Source organism: Corvus kubaryi, unplaced genomic scaffold, assembly GCF_017639235.1.
Source record: "Corvus kubaryi isolate FWS band 111438036 unplaced genomic scaffold, C.kubaryi_AGA036_p1.0 split1-65, whole genome shotgun sequence".
NCBI lineage: Eukaryota > Metazoa > Chordata > Aves > Passeriformes > Corvidae > Corvus > Corvus kubaryi.
The window spans coordinates 6,472,841-6,491,022 of record NW_024582080.1 but is presented as its reverse complement, the minus strand read 5'-3'; the positions used below and the strand labels follow the sequence as shown (position 1 = coordinate 6,491,022).

The 18,182-nt window shown below is 37.3% G+C and overlaps 1 protein-coding gene across 11 annotated transcripts in view; it reads left to right on the top strand.

Annotated features, from left to right (window-relative positions):
* The window catches only part of FRY (FRY microtubule binding protein), a 227,714-nt gene that overhangs the window by 195,667 nt on the left and 13,865 nt on the right, over positions 1–18,182 (top strand). For 8 of the 11 annotated variants that reach the window (XM_042014107.1, XM_042014097.1, XM_042014100.1 and 5 more), the window contains 7 exons: positions 221–391; positions 2,495–2,503; positions 6,075–6,275; positions 6,777–6,938; positions 10,371–10,534; positions 11,407–11,596; positions 16,563–16,712. In XM_042014107.1, the coding sequence (XP_041870041.1) occupies positions 221–391; positions 2,495–2,503; positions 6,075–6,275; positions 6,777–6,938; positions 10,371–10,534; positions 11,407–11,596; positions 16,563–16,712 (1,047 nt within the window). The remainder of the gene's footprint in view (positions 1–220; positions 392–2,494; positions 2,504–6,074; positions 6,276–6,776; positions 6,939–10,370; positions 10,535–11,406; positions 11,597–16,562; positions 16,713–18,182) is intronic. The other 3 variants (XM_042014101.1, XM_042014099.1, XM_042014105.1) reach the window with 1 other exon arrangement.

The following is an 18,182-nucleotide window of genomic DNA, read 5'->3' as shown; positions in this document are numbered from 1 at the left end:
ATATTCTTGGATGTGTTCCCACAGTATGAAGTTGTTTCTTTGTACAAGTTTAATCTGAAGGCACCTGTCCAACATAAATAATAAAGAGTGTTCTAAAAATACTCAGTGAAGGAATTAGGTGTGTACTGGAAATACAGTCTTCTGAATAACCAATTACAGCTTTTAGGAAGAAACAACCAGAGGGAACAGTTTGTAACAAAAGAAATCCTTTGAATTGTAGGTGATTTTTTCTTCCTGTGGTGATTTGGATCTGATTGAGCACCAGACGAGCTTGGTCTCTTCAGAAGACGGAACAAGGGAGCAGGAGAACATGGATGATTCAAACAGTGAACAACAATTCAGAGTCTTTAGGGACTTTGATTTCCTAGATGTTGAGCTGGAAGATGGGGAGGTATGGTATATTTTCTCTGAAACAGCTTCTTTATTAAAACTTTTATACTCCTTCTGCTAAACACTTCTCTTCTTGTAACATAAAACTTTAACTGTTTAACTATAAACGTAGTTTTAAATTCAGACTATTTATGATGTTCACGCAGTGTTTATTTCAGTAGCATAACAGTAAAAAGACTACCACACCCTTCCTTTCTGAATCTACTTTAGGAAACACTGCAAAACTGTTACTGGAAAATAAAGTGTCTGTTCTAGTACCTTCTTGATGAATTTACTTTTAAGTGAACTTATTTTAAATACAATTTATAACAGTCTAAATTGTCAACAAAATATAGATATTTGCTGATTAAAAACGTATAAAATGAAATTGTTCCAAAGCTGTTGGTTCATAAGGAACCCTCCAAAACATTAATTCAGGCCTTCAGGCTGCTGTTATTCCTGCAACTGCCGATGAAATCACTTAGAGATGTACCTTCCACTCTGCTGAGGTGTCTGTGATTTCATCGTCTCATGCAGGAGCCAAACAAAATCCTGAGCATCCAGATCAAGTCTTGACAGGTGAAGTCTGTCAGCTCACCTTGAGCTGAAACTGCTGAAGGGAAAAAAAAGTTGAAAAACTGATATATTTTTGGGGGCTACACCCTTTAGCCTTGCTAATATCAAACGTGGGGTATTTCTTTCTATTTGGTTGGGAAAGGCCAAAAATTAATATCTGTTACCAAACAAGTCTAACAATTTTGTTGCTGTTTAAAAGTTCAGAAACTGTTAGTACTTTTGAAAGACTTAAGGCTCAGGTGTTCAGCAAACCTAAGAGTTTAATAGCTTGTCATAATCTGGACTTGATTTTAGTATTAATTCTCTCCATTATCACTCTTAGCTCTGAGAAGAACATGTGCACAGGAAGAAATATTAATTTTTCTACCTATTTGTATTACAGTAGTAAAATAATTTTAAGGTAAACAGAACACTCAGGTGTGAACTCATATACATCTGAATTTTTTTTTCCAATTGAGAGAAAGGATGAAAGAATGGGAAAAAAAAAATGTCCCAAAGTCCTTATTTTTCCAAGTCAGGAATTTCTGTATCAAAATTAGTAATCTTGGCTCACAGATGCCCATGACCTTGCTAAGGAAGGAAAAAAAAACCAAACCAAAAGGGTAGTTGGCCGCAATGGTTGAAAATACATTAGACAAATATTGAAGGAGCTTCAGTGTTCCAAACAAGCATAAATGATAGAACAATAATGCCAGGTTGTTTGGCAAAAACATACTGGCTGCAGTAATTTCTGTGTCTTAAATGCTTTCAAGATATTACAAGGATCTAGGACTGCAATTTTGAGTGAACATCACTTGATAATTTTTTGCCCACTGAAATTCAGGAATTTCTTCTTTCTCTTCACGAGTTAAAACCATATAGAGAGTATATATAATTGTGCACAACAATTCCTTTCAAAATGAATTTACTTTCATGGACTGTGACTCTGCAAAGATTTTTTTTATACATGTGGCCAACTTCAAGACCAAGGCCTAAATTAATTGATATGCTAATCATCTGAAGTTGGTAATGAAACAGATACTAAGCTTCTCTAGCTTTATGTGAAGTAAAATTAAAAATGTTAATTTTTACTTAGTGGTTTTCAAGTTGCCATGGGTTGCATTCCAAAGTTTACTTCAGACTTAACTTACTGTTTTAAAAATAAATTCAGGCCTGGTGTAGAAGGCTACTTCTCTAATGACTGAGTTGAGAGTGTTATCATTTACATCTTATCTGAATTTGGTATATTCATAAACATGAAAAAACCAGTGTTAGAAAACTTAAGCTAGCAAGAGCAACATCTGTCTTTCAAAAAAACCCCTATGATTTAAACAGGCCAGTGATGCTTGGATCATCTGCAGACCACAAGGTGTACTTGTTTGAAATTTCCTAAAGATGTAAAAGCAAGCAATAGTTATTTTCAAACTTGAAAGGTATCCTGAAGAGTTGAAGTTTCTGTGATAATATTTGTTAAAATTGTAGGGAAATGTTTGTCTATGATGTCTTTCATGCAGTAATTTTACATAGATTCTTTCTATTTGTTTTTCTATCTGTTATATCTGCTACTCAGGAACTTCAGGTAAGAATGCTACTTGAACTCAGATGTGCCAGCATATGTTATGCCTTCTTGCAAATTTATATTGTAGAATAACATCATAGTTTTGCTGTTGCCTCCCCCCTTCAGTGTGTGCGTAGGTGAGTGTGTGTGTGAGCTTGAATTTCTGTCAGGTGCTTCATTTTTTGTCTTGTATTAGAAATATTTTTGAGGTCTTTTTCAAAAATTCTGCTTCATTTTAAGTTTGTTTTTGACATGCTCAACAGTCTTCACGAATTTTGTAATATCTTAATTCTAGTATCAGTGTTTTTCAAACTGAGTCCTTTTTCCTTTTGGTATCTTTGTGCATGATTAATGTGTAGAAACTTCATTATTTATAGAGTTTGGGCCATTCTTTTGTAGGGGCAAATTATGTGTAATCTCTACCTTTTCTGTTGTGGCATATTGTCTCCTGTTAGCATCTTGCTAAAGCTGATGTCTGAGACCTCTTAAGACAGTTTATGTTATTGCTATCAGACTGAATTTAACTGAAAAATTAAACTAATTCCTACAGCTTAATTTAATACAGCTGTGTGGTCCTACCAACTTTTCTGGACTCATTTACCTTGTGAGGAAGACAGAAAAAACACATCAGTCATTGCCAGTTTGGGGCCTAAATTTTAAGTTTATCAATGTATAGAGAGAAGTGAAATGATAGAGAATTTTAATGAGTTGTACAAATGATACAGAAATCAGCAACCACAGAATTCTGCATATTTGTTTCTGAGTTTGTACATCAGTTTTTATGCAACCCCCCAAAAAATCTTTGTCTCAAAATGCCTGTGCTGTGAGATACATCCATATGGAAATAGTGCCTTGCTACGTAGTTCCACAATACTTCTGCCTATACCCTACAATATTTGAGTGATTCCATTAACTCTGCATACTTTGTCAACACAGTAAGGATGAAAACTTGTGTGAAAGAGGTATTGCATGATTCTTACTGCCTCTGTGGAGGAACTTTACTGCTCTCCCCCACATAGGATTACTTCCCCTTTTGTCTCTCCCTTCCCCTGGGCTGTTGTAAAGTTTAAAGTAGCTGCAAGGGCATATCTGCTCCTCTACCAGAGGGTGGTGACTGTGGGAAGTTCTGTGTGGTACCTGCTCGCTGCTGGCCAGACACATTTATAACATGTGACTGTTTTCCTCTGAGTTGATGTTTATCACTGGTGACTTTTCAGATGGAAGATGGCTTTGCTCCTGCTGTAGATAAAAATTAACAACCTCTCAAATACATCTTTGCTCTTTCTTGTTAACTGTGAAAGAAAGATTGCTTAACAGACTACAAAAACCACAACTCCATCTTCATAGACGTGTGCTGACCTCCTGTTTAATTCAGTATGGTTCTGGGTGCCCCTGTAGCAAACTCATGCTAATCCAAATGTTATGGGTGTTTGAGTTATACTGTTTCATCTCCTTTAACCCTTTCCCCTCACTTTTAATTCACTACCCCTTCCAACTGCATGCCCTGGAAATGTCCCTTTTATTTTTCTTCTTTTTGCTGGCTTCCTTCTTTAAGGCTTTGCAGAATAAAACTGCAACAGGAGATATTCCCATAGAGATGGGCTGCTGAGTTTACTGATAGCTTTGCTAGGCATCATGAAGATCAGGGTGTGATGACTCTCATCTTTGCACGCTTGCTTATTTATGCCGTTTTGTCATTTATTACTTCAGTAACTGATGTGTTTGTAGAGGATGTCTCATTGCTGCACGTGTCCTTCAGCCTTTGTGGGGGGACGATGGACAAGAATTTGTTAAAATAAATAGCTTGGAACAGAAATGTCATTTTTATAATTTAAAGAGGCCTGACTTCTTAAATCTATGTGTTCTGTTCTCTTTCCACACAAAACTACTGTTATCATACCAGTCCCAGGATGAGAACACAGGGTTCTTCCAACAGTGTGTCAGGCTTCACAATTTCATGTTCATTTTCCCTTGATTTTAGTGCATGCCTTAGTTTTAAATGTTCTTGTGAATTGCAAGGGTTGTCTTTTTCCTAAAAAATATTTTTTCTGTTTTCATCATATTTTTTCATGAGACGGTGAGCTTAATGTCACAAAACTTAACTTCCCCTCTTTCTATTCAAATTCCACAATCCATTGCATTAAATAGTAATGATGCAAAATAAGATCAATTTGTGCAAGTTTGTTGATTGTTAAGGAGGTAAGATTGCAATTTAATCCATTGCACTTTATGCAGTTTGGTCCCCATTCAGTAAACATCTGAGTAGTCCCCAATTACTCAAGTGTTTAAAATCACAACTCTGCTTAAAGGACCTTCCTGAACTGAGACCTATTTCTCAATGATTGCACATTATTTCAATCTGCATAAATCCAGGAAAAAATCATAATCAGTTATTTGATAATAATGTTATTTTTTAGGGAGAACTATATTTTTTTTCAAATTAATATTTAAAATATCACAGTCAGCTTGAATTTTCATCAGTTGACTTGCTTGTTTAAGAGTGTTGCAACTTACAGAGTCTTGTTTAAAATAGGCAGCCCTGAACCTTAAACGTAAACATTTTTCTCTATAAATTTCCTTCCCATGTTGATGCAGGATTGAGGGCTTTCACCTAGATAAAGTACCCAAAAGTGCATCTGAATACTTCTGGGGAGTCCTTTCTTGCTGTCTCTGCAGGTCCATGGCAGGAGCAGTTGTGGTTGTGGTCCTGCATTTGCCAGAGAGGAGCCTGGCTAGACTTAGGAAGGGAGCAAGAGATTATTGCAATCAGGGAAAAGGCATACAGTCCACTGGAAAATATATAAAGTAAATAAATGGGAAAAGGGTGGAAAACTAATTTTTATACACGAAAGAAATGATCTTTTTATCAGTTCCCCAGCCTAACAAATGGTTACGCAATTTGCTTAACGCACTCAGCTCTATGTAACTGCGTGTGGGATCGGAACTGAAATTCTGATAAATATAAAATGTTTGGTCCATTTGACTGTGTCCTTTTTAAAATGTGAGATCTCAGGCAATGCTTATAAGGCTATTCTCAAAACACAGATTCAAATAATTAAAGTGGATTCAAAAATAAGCAATATGGGCCTAGAATAAAAGTTTAAAAGGTGTGCCGCTTGTTACAGTTTTTGTGTAAAGCAAGGGTTTGTTCAAATCTACTCATCATTATGGTTATGTATATAAAGCAAAGAATCTAAAATCTTTAACCTAAGTTTTGCAATTGAACCATTGGTATGAACTGTGCTTCTAATACTTTTAAACATCATGAAAAAATCCTTTAAAATTGCTTTCAAACTTTTCTTTTGCGTGTCACTGCTCTATTGGTATTGAGGAGTGTGTATATGTGGACTTACAAAAACAAATTCTTAAATTAGCCAATGCATGAAAAACATCTACTACTGAAAAGACTGAATGTTCATTTAACTGCCATTTCCATGCTTCTGCTCTTATCTCCAGGTGAACAAACAAGATAATGCTTATTTAAAGTTTTTACTATATTTTTATGTAAACCTATTTCTGGAGCTAACTTTGATCAGGGGTTATCATATGATTAGTTTCACATCAAGAAAGCTCACCCTCTGTCTGATTTCAGGGTGAGAGCATGGACAACTTCAACTGGGGAGTGCGCAGACGGTCCCTGGACAGCCTGGACAAGTGTGACATGCAGCTGATGGAAGAGAACCAGCTCTCAGGGAGCACACCCAGCCTGAACAAAATGAACCATGAGGACTCTGATGAGTCATCAGAGGAGGAGGACCTGACCACCAGCCAAATCTTGGAGAACTCAGACCTAGTAAGTTGCAAACTTGAAATTCAGGAAAAGATTGGGTGGTGGTGTTAAATAAGCTGGGCTTTTAGTTTCCTCTGCCCAGGTGCAATCTAATGAGCTGAAATTGGTGGGTACATTTTCCCTTATTTGCAAAGGTAAACAGGAATTTTAATGCAAAGTTTGAAACACAGGAAACATCAGATCTTATTATTTGCCTTTTTTTATTCTGGGACAATTTTTGACAATTGGCCAATAGTAAATCTTTCAGATGTACTAAATACTTAAAGAAATAGAACAGGACTCCAGGCTGGTAAGCAGTGTCAGATTTTTATTGTTCACTTCTGGGATGCTTTTAATAAAATTTTTATGACAGAAATATTGAAAAGGTTGTGTCTATATACAAACTAAGAGAGCCACTGTCACTGCCCTTTAAGACACTGTTCTGCTTTGCATGTTCATGAAAGCAGCATGTTGTAGGGTGTCTGTATGCTCAGTTTTTCTGTGCTTTTGCTGTCTTTTAAACAGATTATAAATCTTTCCCCATCTGAGGATGCAAATCATATTGACTCACTTTCTACATCATGTGACACAACCTCAGCAGACCCTCATCATTTTAACATGGGAACATCCAGCTTTGATGTGTCTTTGCCTGATATGAATAATCTCCAGGTGTCTGAAGGAGCCAAGGTGAATACAATTTTTCTTTCTGTCCCAGCTGGACTGTATTTTATATAACATTGTTAGATTTTTTTTTGCTTGCACTTTTATAAAGGGTTTGATCTGTGAAGTCAAGTACATTCTGGCTTTCTCTGTGTAATGGCATAGTACGATACCTTCATGCACTACTGCACTTTCATACCATTTCCTTTCTACTTCACTCATTAGGTAAACTCTACTTTCTTCATTAAGATATTTTAATTATTGTTTCTTAAGTATGTTGCACTACATATGCACCAAAATACTATAAGCTCATTGGAAGACAAATTCATGAACTGGCCACAAGTTACAACTCCAAGGCAATTTTTGTTCTTCATGCTGATTTAAAAGAGCGATATGCCAGCTCATGTGGTGGGTGTATGCATGTATTCTCTGAAATATTTTTGTATGTGGGGACCTATTGTACAGTTGTGTGCCCTGGATTCAGTAGTTGCCTTTTGGCAGACACACAGAAATTTTAAATTCATGACCGCAATATTAAACCATCCTGGGGGTGGGGAGGCAGGATTTGCAAGGATACAACAACCATGTTCAGCACAGTGTATTTCAGAGAACGGTATCAGAAGATGAAGACAGAACAAGGTTGGTAAATCATTATCAATATGGGGATGGTTTCTTCAATTTTCTGCTTGACAATAGTTGTTCATGAGAGATGAGGTGGATCTACTCCTTTCACTGTCTCTTCAGAAATATAATCTGGTTGGGGGGGGTGTATGCGAATTAGTGGCTTGATGATACTGTTGGCTTATGTCAGTAAAGCTTCTCTGTCATGTCTGAATTGTGTGACCTTTGTAGAAGGAGCAGTGTATGAGACTGGGGCAGGGGAAGAATATATCTTCTGTAATCATTGGCTTTCCTTCTTGCCCTTGCCCCCTCCAAATGCAGCCACACAAAAAATTGATACTGCTAGCACTGCATGTTTCAAAAGTAATGGAAACTTCTACTGAAGAGGTCATAGAAAAAGAAGTTGGAATTGTGCCAAATATTGAACAAATTGTTTGTGTCAGAAACCGCTGCAGTAGGAAGAAAGGACAGGAGGAGGGAAGTGTGTGTAAGGATAGGAAAGGAGGGGAACCTCTCCAAACAGTGGTTGTGGAGAAGGTAAACTCATTATCATTTGTCAAAACAACTGTTGGTAGACAAGTAACTACATAACAACCATAAACAGCAGAAGTTGGCAGAATTTCAGTTCAGGAAGCAGGAGTCAGAACAGACACATTTGCAGGTGGTGACTGCAGCTGATCTCATGCATCCAGCTGCAGTAGCTGTTGGTGTGTACATTAAGAACTGCAAATCACAGCTTAGGAGTTCAATGTATGTCTGGGGGTTTGGAATCTTTATTGTCAAAATCTCTTTAATGTCCCATGTGCCAATATTCATCAAAAATTAAAAGCTTTGGAATAAGTCAGTAGGTGAAGAATCTAAAATCAGAGCAGTTTCTTGTGGAATTGACAGGCAAATTCAGCTAGTCCTGGTACAGGTTTGATATTGGTGTAAAATATGGCCCAGGTTACCACTGTTACAAAGATGATTGAATTGATAAGCACAGAATGCCTTATTGGTGGGGTTTTTGCCTCAAAGATATGTTCTTCAAGTGCGCGTACTTCTGTATTTTTACTCAAAATAATTTGGAGTCAATGTAAGGAAGAAGTTATCCAGTTTCTAGTCAGAAAACTTGAAACTTACACCTAAATAATTTTTACTTAATTTCGTAACACAAAATCTGAGCTCTTTCCTGTTTCTCTTTTCCTCTGAATTCTTCTTTTTAGAGAGCTGATGAGGTGTCATCGATGCAAAGGAAATTTTTTTTACTTCTTTATTGGTTTACAAAATGTTTAGTTGTTGCATCATAAGCAAAAACAAAAATATCATCTCAACCTTTAAATAGATACAGCAGTTGAGAGAAACAGACTGATTATGTAGCCTCTTCCTAGATGTTTCAATGCCAACATCCAGGCATTATTGTTAACAGCATTAAATTAGTTAAACTTATTTTCTATTAAAGATAGTGGGATAATTCTATGAGGGTTACAAAAGTTCAGATGATGCTATGTTATGTATTTTTCAAGTTATCTAAGCTCACAGATTTCTGGAAGTGTACTACAATCCTGCATGAATATTCAAAGTTCACTTTTCTATTTTGCTTTTGGGGCATCATATTAGACTCCAGTGGGTGGGAGGTGTTTGCTTCCTCTTCCTTCCTCCCTTGCTCTATCCCATCAAAATGCGTTTTCCTCCTACCAACTCTGTCATTGCAGTGAAGAAACTGCAGTGGTTCTTTCAAGCTAATATTTAATATTTGAAAGTGGTTACTACTAATTACTTCTTGAATAAGCATGAAACATTTCCACTTTTTACCAGGTGCTTTGGTTCCTATTCTGATAATTCAGCCATATAGCTTGCATTTTTCTTTCCAAGATGGTTTGGGCTCTGATTCATTTCATTCACCCTGAACTCAGGAATATTCCTATCTCTTTTGCTTAGAAAACAAAGCAAACCAAAAGATTATTCTACTTAATTTCTGATCCTGTCCTTTCTGTTACAAGTCTTGTTTAATTTTTACAAATACGAATCCCCTTAATTAATGTGTAGGATCCAAGCAGACTTGATAAACTGCAGAGGTCCATTTTCTCATTTAATTCCACTTGACACAGATTTCCCTCCCTATTAATTCCCAACACATGTATGTACATGCACATGGGCATATGTACACGAAGGTGTGAGCAGCCCACTGCAGTCATCCCTACAGGAACTGCTTTGGGTGCTGTGGATGAGGCAGACAAAAGCCAAAAGATTGAAACAAAACTTGTTCAGACTAAAAATGCAAGAGGAACTGGAATGTTTCAAAAAGAAATCAAGAGCTTTAGGTGCTGATAGATGAAAAAGGAAGGAAATTAAGCATAATCCTTTTAATGGCCTGTTAGAATGCTTTGGATTCCTCTTGAATGTAAATGACATGCTAACATTAATTCCCAGTTCTAAACATGCATATAGTCTTCCAGACAGTGATTGTTTTCAATATATTCTGAGAGGCTATAGTACACTCTTGGACACTATAAAATGTTAGGTGACAAGGACAGCCTGACAGTAAAAAGAATCCTATTGTTTTTCCTGAAAATTACTTCCTTGCTATGTTACCATATGCATTGGAATCTGAAATTCTTTGCAGACAAGTTGAAAAAATGCCTTAAAAATAATATTTATCCAAGACAGAAAGTTGAACAAATACAGTATTTTTGAAGAAGGGTAAGTTGATTTGTGTCATTTATAACCTGTGGCTTTATATCTGTGCAGTTTAACATGTTGTCTGGTAGGTTTTTTCATTAAATGCTTTCTATTTATTAGAGGAATTAACTTACTAATTTGCAGTTTTCTAATTCTAATTTTAATTCACTCCCCTAGGCTGAAGCTGTACCTGAAGAACAAGATATAGCAGTCCATGAGGATGACCTTTCAGGGTCTACAAATGAGCTCCCTGGAGCATTTGAATGCAGTGATAGCCTTAGTCTGGATATGACAGAAACTGAAGAGAAAGCTGACAGGCTGGAACAATTTGCTCTTGCTAGGTACTCTGATGCGCTGTTGTTCACACAAATTCTTTTACAATGTACAACAAAGTGATAACAGGGTGATAGTTAATGAAATGGATGTTTTGGCCAAAGGAGTTATAAAATTCTCTTGAGTGTGGAGCAATAAGAAGACAATGCTCTAATTACACACATAATTATCACACAACTGGAAAAAAAAAGGCAAAACAAAACCAAGGTTTTCCCTCTAGGAAAAAAAAGATATGCTGTTTATATGCATCTATGCAGCTAGGCATTATGCATCTAATAGGCTTAATTAAAATAAAAAGGAGGATTTTGAAAGATTTGCAGTAATGGAGATATTACTTAGGTACCTGTTCAACAAATCAGATGTGTATTCATCCTTCTGATTTCTCAGGAAAGAAAATCTCAATCTTGTTAAAAATCCCAACTATGTGCTCTTAAGGCTGCTGGTGAGTGTGGCTGGACCCCAGTATATGTTATAAAAAGGATTTAAGATTTTTTTACATGCCATCTGGAGCTCTTTCAGATTTTGAATGCTGAGTGAGACTGCAGTTAGCCTGGAGAGGGAGAGAGAGAGAGCCTTATTCTCCTGTGAAATTTTAGCCTTCTTCCTCCAAATGATGGTACAAGAAAACAATTCAAGTGTTCTGGGATGGAGGAGATAGATGATAGTGGCCTGAAGATAGGGATTCTGATTTGGAGGTTTTTCTCATTGTAGCCAACATCTCGTCAACTTTCAAAAGTAATTTGAAAATTCATGAATATTTTTAGGGAGGTGCTGTACTTGGTCCTGTGATTTTATCTCTCTGTTACAGCATATTTTATCTGCCACTTTCTTGGTATTCTCCTTTCACCACCTCTTTTTTTTTTTTTTTTTTCTCCTTCAGTTTTGGAGATGTTGATCGAAATGCCTCCCCTCCTCCCTCACCATTTTTTTCCGCCATCCTTGCTGCATTTCAGCCAGCAGCATGTGATGATGCAGAAGAAGCCTGGCGTAGTCACATCAACCAGCTCATGTGTGACTCTGATGGTTCCTGTGCAGTTTATACATTTCATGTGTTCTCTTCCCTGTTTAAGGTGAGAAAATAAGTTTAAGGTGCAAAATCATAATGTTTGTGTGTGGCAATTAGTAGTTCTTGATAGCAGCCCCAGTAATGAACTACTAGATATATATAGCCATTGTAATTTTGTGTACTGCAGAATTGCTGTACTACATTTTCATACAGTACTGTCTTCTGTGACCAGTTTTGTCATGAAAATACTATGTATCTCATACTTGCAGGTTTGCAGTCATGTTGCAAAATATAGATCCACTTTAAAGAGTCTTTTCTTCAGTACTTTACAATCAGACTGCAGAAACAGTAGCTGCAAGAGACAAGGAAATGACCCTTTTGATCTCAAACTATTGTTAATCTGTTCTTTTATCTCAAACTCTTGAATCTGAGTGTGTCCATGTAAATGTCAGCATTATTAAATGGTTTGTACTGTGTCATCTGAATAGAAATACCCAGCTGCCATCATGTAACATAAATTCCAGAGATTGAGTCTGAAGACTAGAAATACAGTTCTCCATTCTAAAACTGTATGCTTGCAAAGATAAGAATCTTACAAAAAGATGAAAAAAGAAAGAGTCAAATGTACAAGCTGTTCTAAGGAATGACTGTCTGTTTTTACCTGTAATTAGTTTTAAAGCCTTTTTTAATTGTTTCTCCTGCAGCTGCAGGATGTTTAGCATGCTCCAGCAGTGAAAGCAGTAGCCAGGTAACTTTCTGCAAAGTTTAAGTACCTATGATCTCAGAGTACACACCTTTTTATTAACAAGGGGTAGTCTGCTAATAAACACACCGTTTCAAGATCTTTTCGTTCATCTAAGATTAACCTGATACGAAAGAAGCATCCTGTAGTAAGAATCTCTTCATGTTTCCTCCATGCTCCACTGGAGTTGAATGTCTTTTCTACCTGCACGTTGTCCTCCTTTAAACATTATACCACTGTAAATATGGGTGTCTTGTAGGCATTCTTTTAAACACTGATAAATAACCATTTGGAAGAAAAAAAACCCAGTGCTGACTTGCGTGTTAGTTCTGTGTTTATTCATGATGTCAGCTTTTCTATCTTAACCTCAGTCCTAGAGGTTACTAGCCCTGACTGAGTGTTCAGACTTCCTTGTCCTTGATTATTCTGTTTGAAGAGGTGAAAAGGAACTGGTGCCACACTTCTGAAGACTAAATAAATAATACTATGTAATTAAAAACCTAAACATTACTTGTAAAGTACCTGTTTAACTCGAAATCCTAGTATGCACACACTTCATTTGCTGTTGTGCTTGCCCTATATTCAGAAGATTCCCTACTCATTTTCTTCAGTTGATATTGGAGGAGGAAGAAAAAGGTATTAATAATATCAACAAGCCACAATTTTTAGCTGGAGTCACTGCCATATTTTTAGTTTATAAAAATAGCTTTGTTCTTCTTTTCAGGGTTAAAATATGGGAGTATTATTTTCCCTTATTTTTTTCATAGGATCCCAGCTTGTCTGCAATTGTATTTTGGTTGCACTATCAAACTTTACTACTCATCTGCCAACTTTGACTTTTGACCCTCATTAACAGGAAATTTCAGAAACAAGTCCTGTGTGTGCTAAGCTTGCAATGCAAAGTACTGCCAAAATACTTGACTGTGAAACAAAATCCTTGTTTGGAGGAGCTTGTCAACTAAATACTTGGTGAAGTGAAAGAAGTGCATTTTCCAGGGCATCTACATTTCAGTCCGTATCAAGTTAATGGTGTCTTGGATGTTTGCCCACAACATGCTAAACTTGTTTAAAATTCCTGAAATTATTGAAGTGCTTTTCCTGTAAATGAGTCAGAGGTCAGAGATCTCTGGATTATCTTTACTGCTGCCTCTTTTAATTCCCTCAAATTAAATGTCTTTTAGCAGACCAGACAGTTGCAAGACAAGTAGATTTCAGATCTAGCAAATACCTTGCACAGTCGAGCCCTTTTGTTATGTAAAGTCCTCTTCCCAGGAGAGGAAACCTGAGATTAAGAAGAAAACTTTCTGAGAAAACTTTCTTAGAAACTTTTCTATTTTTTTATTACTTACATGGATACAAAGCACAGTGACTATATGCAGGTATATATTTATTCATAATATGCTGACGTCTGGCATTACTATTCACAGTAATTCCATTTCATAAAATATATACTGCATTCAGACTTTGCTTGATAGATTTGAGCCCCTGTAGTCTGTACCCAGAAGGACATAGCTGAGGTGATAATTTATTATAGAACTGTTAGTCCATATAAAATAAATATATTTAGTGAAGTATTATACATGGATAGCAAAGTACAGTCTCTCACTGTTTCACGCTTAATAATTTAAAACACTCTTCAAGACCATTATCATCTTAGCTGTAGATTGATTGTTGCTTTTATGAATATTTGAAAAGGAAAGGAGTAGAGGAAGAATATCTGTTCTTGAATCTAAGTAGTAGATTGGTCAGGTTTTGATGAAGCCATGACTGAAATGCTCTGAGGAAGTTATTTTCATAAATAATGCTCTGTTCTGGGAGTTTTCAGTGATATTTGTAATGGTTCCTGGATCTCGTTACCCAGTATTGTAACTACCTTAGCGTGAATTTTGCTTATCCGCAAAGATGTAAAAATATCCCAGCTAGCAAGATCTGTTCTCTCCTGCTTTTCATAATGTCTCCTTGTTACTTGTACCCAGATGCCTTTTCTGGAAGCAGTAAGGCAAAAGAAGGCATGGAACACATCAGTCTTGTCAGGAACATGTTGGTAGCTATTTCTCTCCATTGTGATTCCTTGGCCTTCCTCTTAATTATTTCTGGATTACTCCTTGACATTCTCTCTTTCTCTTGCTAGTTTACGTGGCACCTCCCTCTCTGCTTATTGTGCCTACATTGCCATACAAGTTTTGGTACCCAGGTTAGCAACTCAAAGCAGTTTCACTTTCTGTTCTACTTTTTTTTCCACAAGTATTTGCCCAAGTGAGATATTTGGGATTTAGCCAGTTGTATAGTGTAATATATTTTCTATCTTTCAGTAGTATAGAAAGTGCTTATGCCCTCTTTTTTTTTTTCTTCCCCTAAAGGAATGGCTTCCTCTCATTATCTCTTTTCTTCATTAAGTTATTTCTAATGGTCTCCTTACTGCAAATTCTGAATGCATTGAAGTCAGTTGTATTATTTCTGTAATCTGTCTCCTTCACTGCCTCAGATTTACAAGCTCAGTTGTTTGTAATTCAAGTGGTTTTCCCCAGCAGGGCGTTGCAGCAACTAAACAGGTTACCCAGAGCCTTGAGGAAGCTCTGACCTTGGAGATTTTAAGACTCAGGTAGTTAAAAGCATGTCTGACCTGATCTGGGCTCAGCAATAGTCCCACCTGGAGCTGAAGGTTGCATCAGATGTTCTCTGCAGGTCCTTTTCAACCAATGTCTCTTGGATTCTCTTTCATAATCTGTCCTTTTAAATTTCCTTCCACTTCTTTGTTCTCAGCTAGGTCTTTTCTGTTGGCTAAGATCAAGTCTAGGTCTCTTTCCTTTGCCAGGAGAGTTATCAGTTTCACAAAGACTTAGACTGAATCTTTCTTTCCAGAGGGCATCACAGCAGTAAATCTCCAGTTGTCACCAAGCCCTATCATTCAGATGATTCTGCTAGTTGCTCATAAAAATAATCACTTATCTGGTTGGTGGTAATTAGTGATAGCCCCTTGCCTCTACTACAGACTCAGTGCAGCAGAGAATCTGTACCATGTGCTGAGTGACGTGTGTAGCACTTTGTGTTGAAGTAAGATGGTGGAAACAGTAAAACCAGTATAGTCTGTCTGATCCTAACTGTGCTCAGATGGGCAGTTGAGATGCTTTCAAGAGAGATTCACAAATAAGTAGTTATAAAATTGATTGGTATGGGAACTCTGACCATTTTATTAATCATTTATAGTGTATAGCCTTTGTATAGTGTGAGGGCTTATTTAGCATTTAAAGAAAATCACTCACTCCAACAGCTTCCATTATCAATAAAGTCCAAATTCAACTCACTTGATTTTAGGTACTTAACTTCCACGTACCAGTGCAGCAGCAGTAACAGGCTATTTCTATGTCTATCATCCAGACTGATATTTGGGAAGTGCTTCCCTCCAGTGGGGCATACTTATGGTACAAGTCCTAACCTACATTCCTCAGAGAAACACCTTTGGTAACTTGGAATGAAATATATAAAAATGTTGCATACTTTTATTTTTAAAAATATTCTCATGTTGCTCCTACCTGCTGAGCACTAGGCCTTAGTGGGATATAGTTGGGCAGTGAAAACTGATGGGTGTTTATCAAAATCATTGTTTCAGTTACTTCAAGATTAATATATTATTTTTATTCATTATTCATTTTATATATTAGTCACTGAAAAGCACTGAAATGTTTTTGGAAGACTAGACTGGTTTAGGACTCAAAACATTAAAAAAAATCTGCCGAGAAGAATAATTCCTGGATGCAGTGCAGTATTTCTGGAATCCTCCCAAGCAGCAGTAAAGTTTCAGTACGAAGCTTCTTCCCACAGGGGAAAACAAAAGGTTTTTTCTGATTTTTCTGTACTGCTGTTTGGCATTAGGATGTCCATTATATTATGTGATTAGCCACTTGACATGGAATATTAACAAAACAATGCCCGGAATGGGCAGAAAAAGTAACACGCTGATCAACTCTGTTAACTCTGTAGGGACAAGAAAAAAAAGCTACCTGTGGCTAAAAGGCTTATAAAGATTGATTCATCTTTACAAGAAAGAATGTATTTCAGTAGTAGGTTATGATGAACTCTGTGATTAGTTTCACAGCTGCCCAGCTGTACACTGTCTCCAGCATAATAACTCTTATTCAGTATCCTAGAGCAGTCATTCAGTTCTCTGCAGGGAGATGGTCTCTTTTGTACTTTATTATGCAAAGAAAAACAACCATGCCATTTGCTTACAAAGGAAAGAAGCTCGTACTCGAGTAAATAATGTAAAAAACTGTATTTTGCTTTCCAGAATATTCAGAAAAGATTCTGCTTTCTAACCTGTGATGCAGCTAGTTACTTGGGAGACAACTTGCGAGGAATAGGCTCCAAGTTTGTGAGGTCTTCTCAGATGTTAACATCGTGTTCAGAATGTCCCACCCTCTTTGTAGATGCAGAAACAGTGAGTATATTCCTTTCAAAACGCAGGTACTTCATTGAAGTGTGTTATTTTCCTGGCTGTTTCACTTTTGAGCAACTCCTGAACAGATATGTCAAAAAGGGACTCCCCTCCTATCTCTGTTTTTTATCTCCTGTTCAGAAACTGTATTTCCATTCATTTTCTGTGTTATTTTATTAGGTAAGTAGTGACAGATGGGCAGTATAGAATCATAGAATAGTTATGATGTGTTGAGCCTGTGTGCCAAACCCCAATATAAAACAGATGCCTACTGGACCCAGTTGGCTTCACAAATGAAAAAGAAGAAGCTAGTTCAGCATGGAAGATTGTAATATGTTTAGTGGTTTCATTTGAGTCAACTGTGATGTGAGCTGGATGATGCTGGCTGAACATGAGCCAGTGTGTGCCTAGGTGGCCAAGAAGGCCATTGGCATCCTGGCCTGTATCAGCAATAGTGTGGCCAGCAGGACCAGGGCAGTGACTGTCCCCCTGTACTCAGCACTGATGAGAGAGCACCTCAAATCCTGTGTCTCGTCTGGGCCCCTCACTACGAGGAGAACATTGAGGTGCTGGAACATGTCCAGAGAAGGGCAATAGTGCTGGGGAAGGGTCTGGAGCACAAGTCCTGTGAGGAGCAGCTGAGGGAGCTGGGATTGTTTAGCCTGGAGAAAAGGAGGCTCGGGGGGGGCCTTACTGCTCTCTACAACTGCCCATGGCAGCCAGGGGCAGGGCAGCCTTTTGTCCCAGGCAACCAGCGACAGGACAAGAAGGAACAAGGGCATCAAGTTGTGCCAGAGGAGGTTCAGGTTAGATATCAGGAAAAGTTTCTTCACTGAAAGAGTATTGGAACAGGATGCCCAGGGAAGCAGTAGAGTCACCGTCCTTGGGAGTGTTTAAAAAACAAGATGATGTGGCACTTTGTGATATGGTTTAGTGGGCATGGTGGTATTTGTCAAAGGTTGAACTTGACCTTGGAGGTCTTTTTCAACCTTAATTATTCTGTAATTCTATAAAAATATGTATTAGGGAATGAATTAGATGGCCCTTCCCATTGTCTTCATTCTGGCTCATGTTTATCCAGCAGCATCAGGACAGTGTGACCTCCCACACTGAAGTCTAGAGGCAGAAACTGGCCCAGTGTAATCTTGGTCCCATTGCTGTGACCATGGAAGAGCTGTGCCTTATGTCATCAGAGAGCTGTGGAGAGAAACTGATTAAGCTTTGTGCACTGTTTCATTTTAGAGAAGTCCTCTGCTAAGTCATAAAACACAGAACACAGTTTCAATTCCACATTCTCATGCATGCAGCTTTTGCTATTGACTTTTCAGTATAATATTCTAGTTATGTAGATTTTTGCATAAATGTAAATATTTTTCAGTGTTAGTATATGTAAATCTAAATATTATTTTGCAATATCTTTCCTATACTGTTACCAGTATTTGCATTCTTTTATAGTGACATTTATAGACCCTT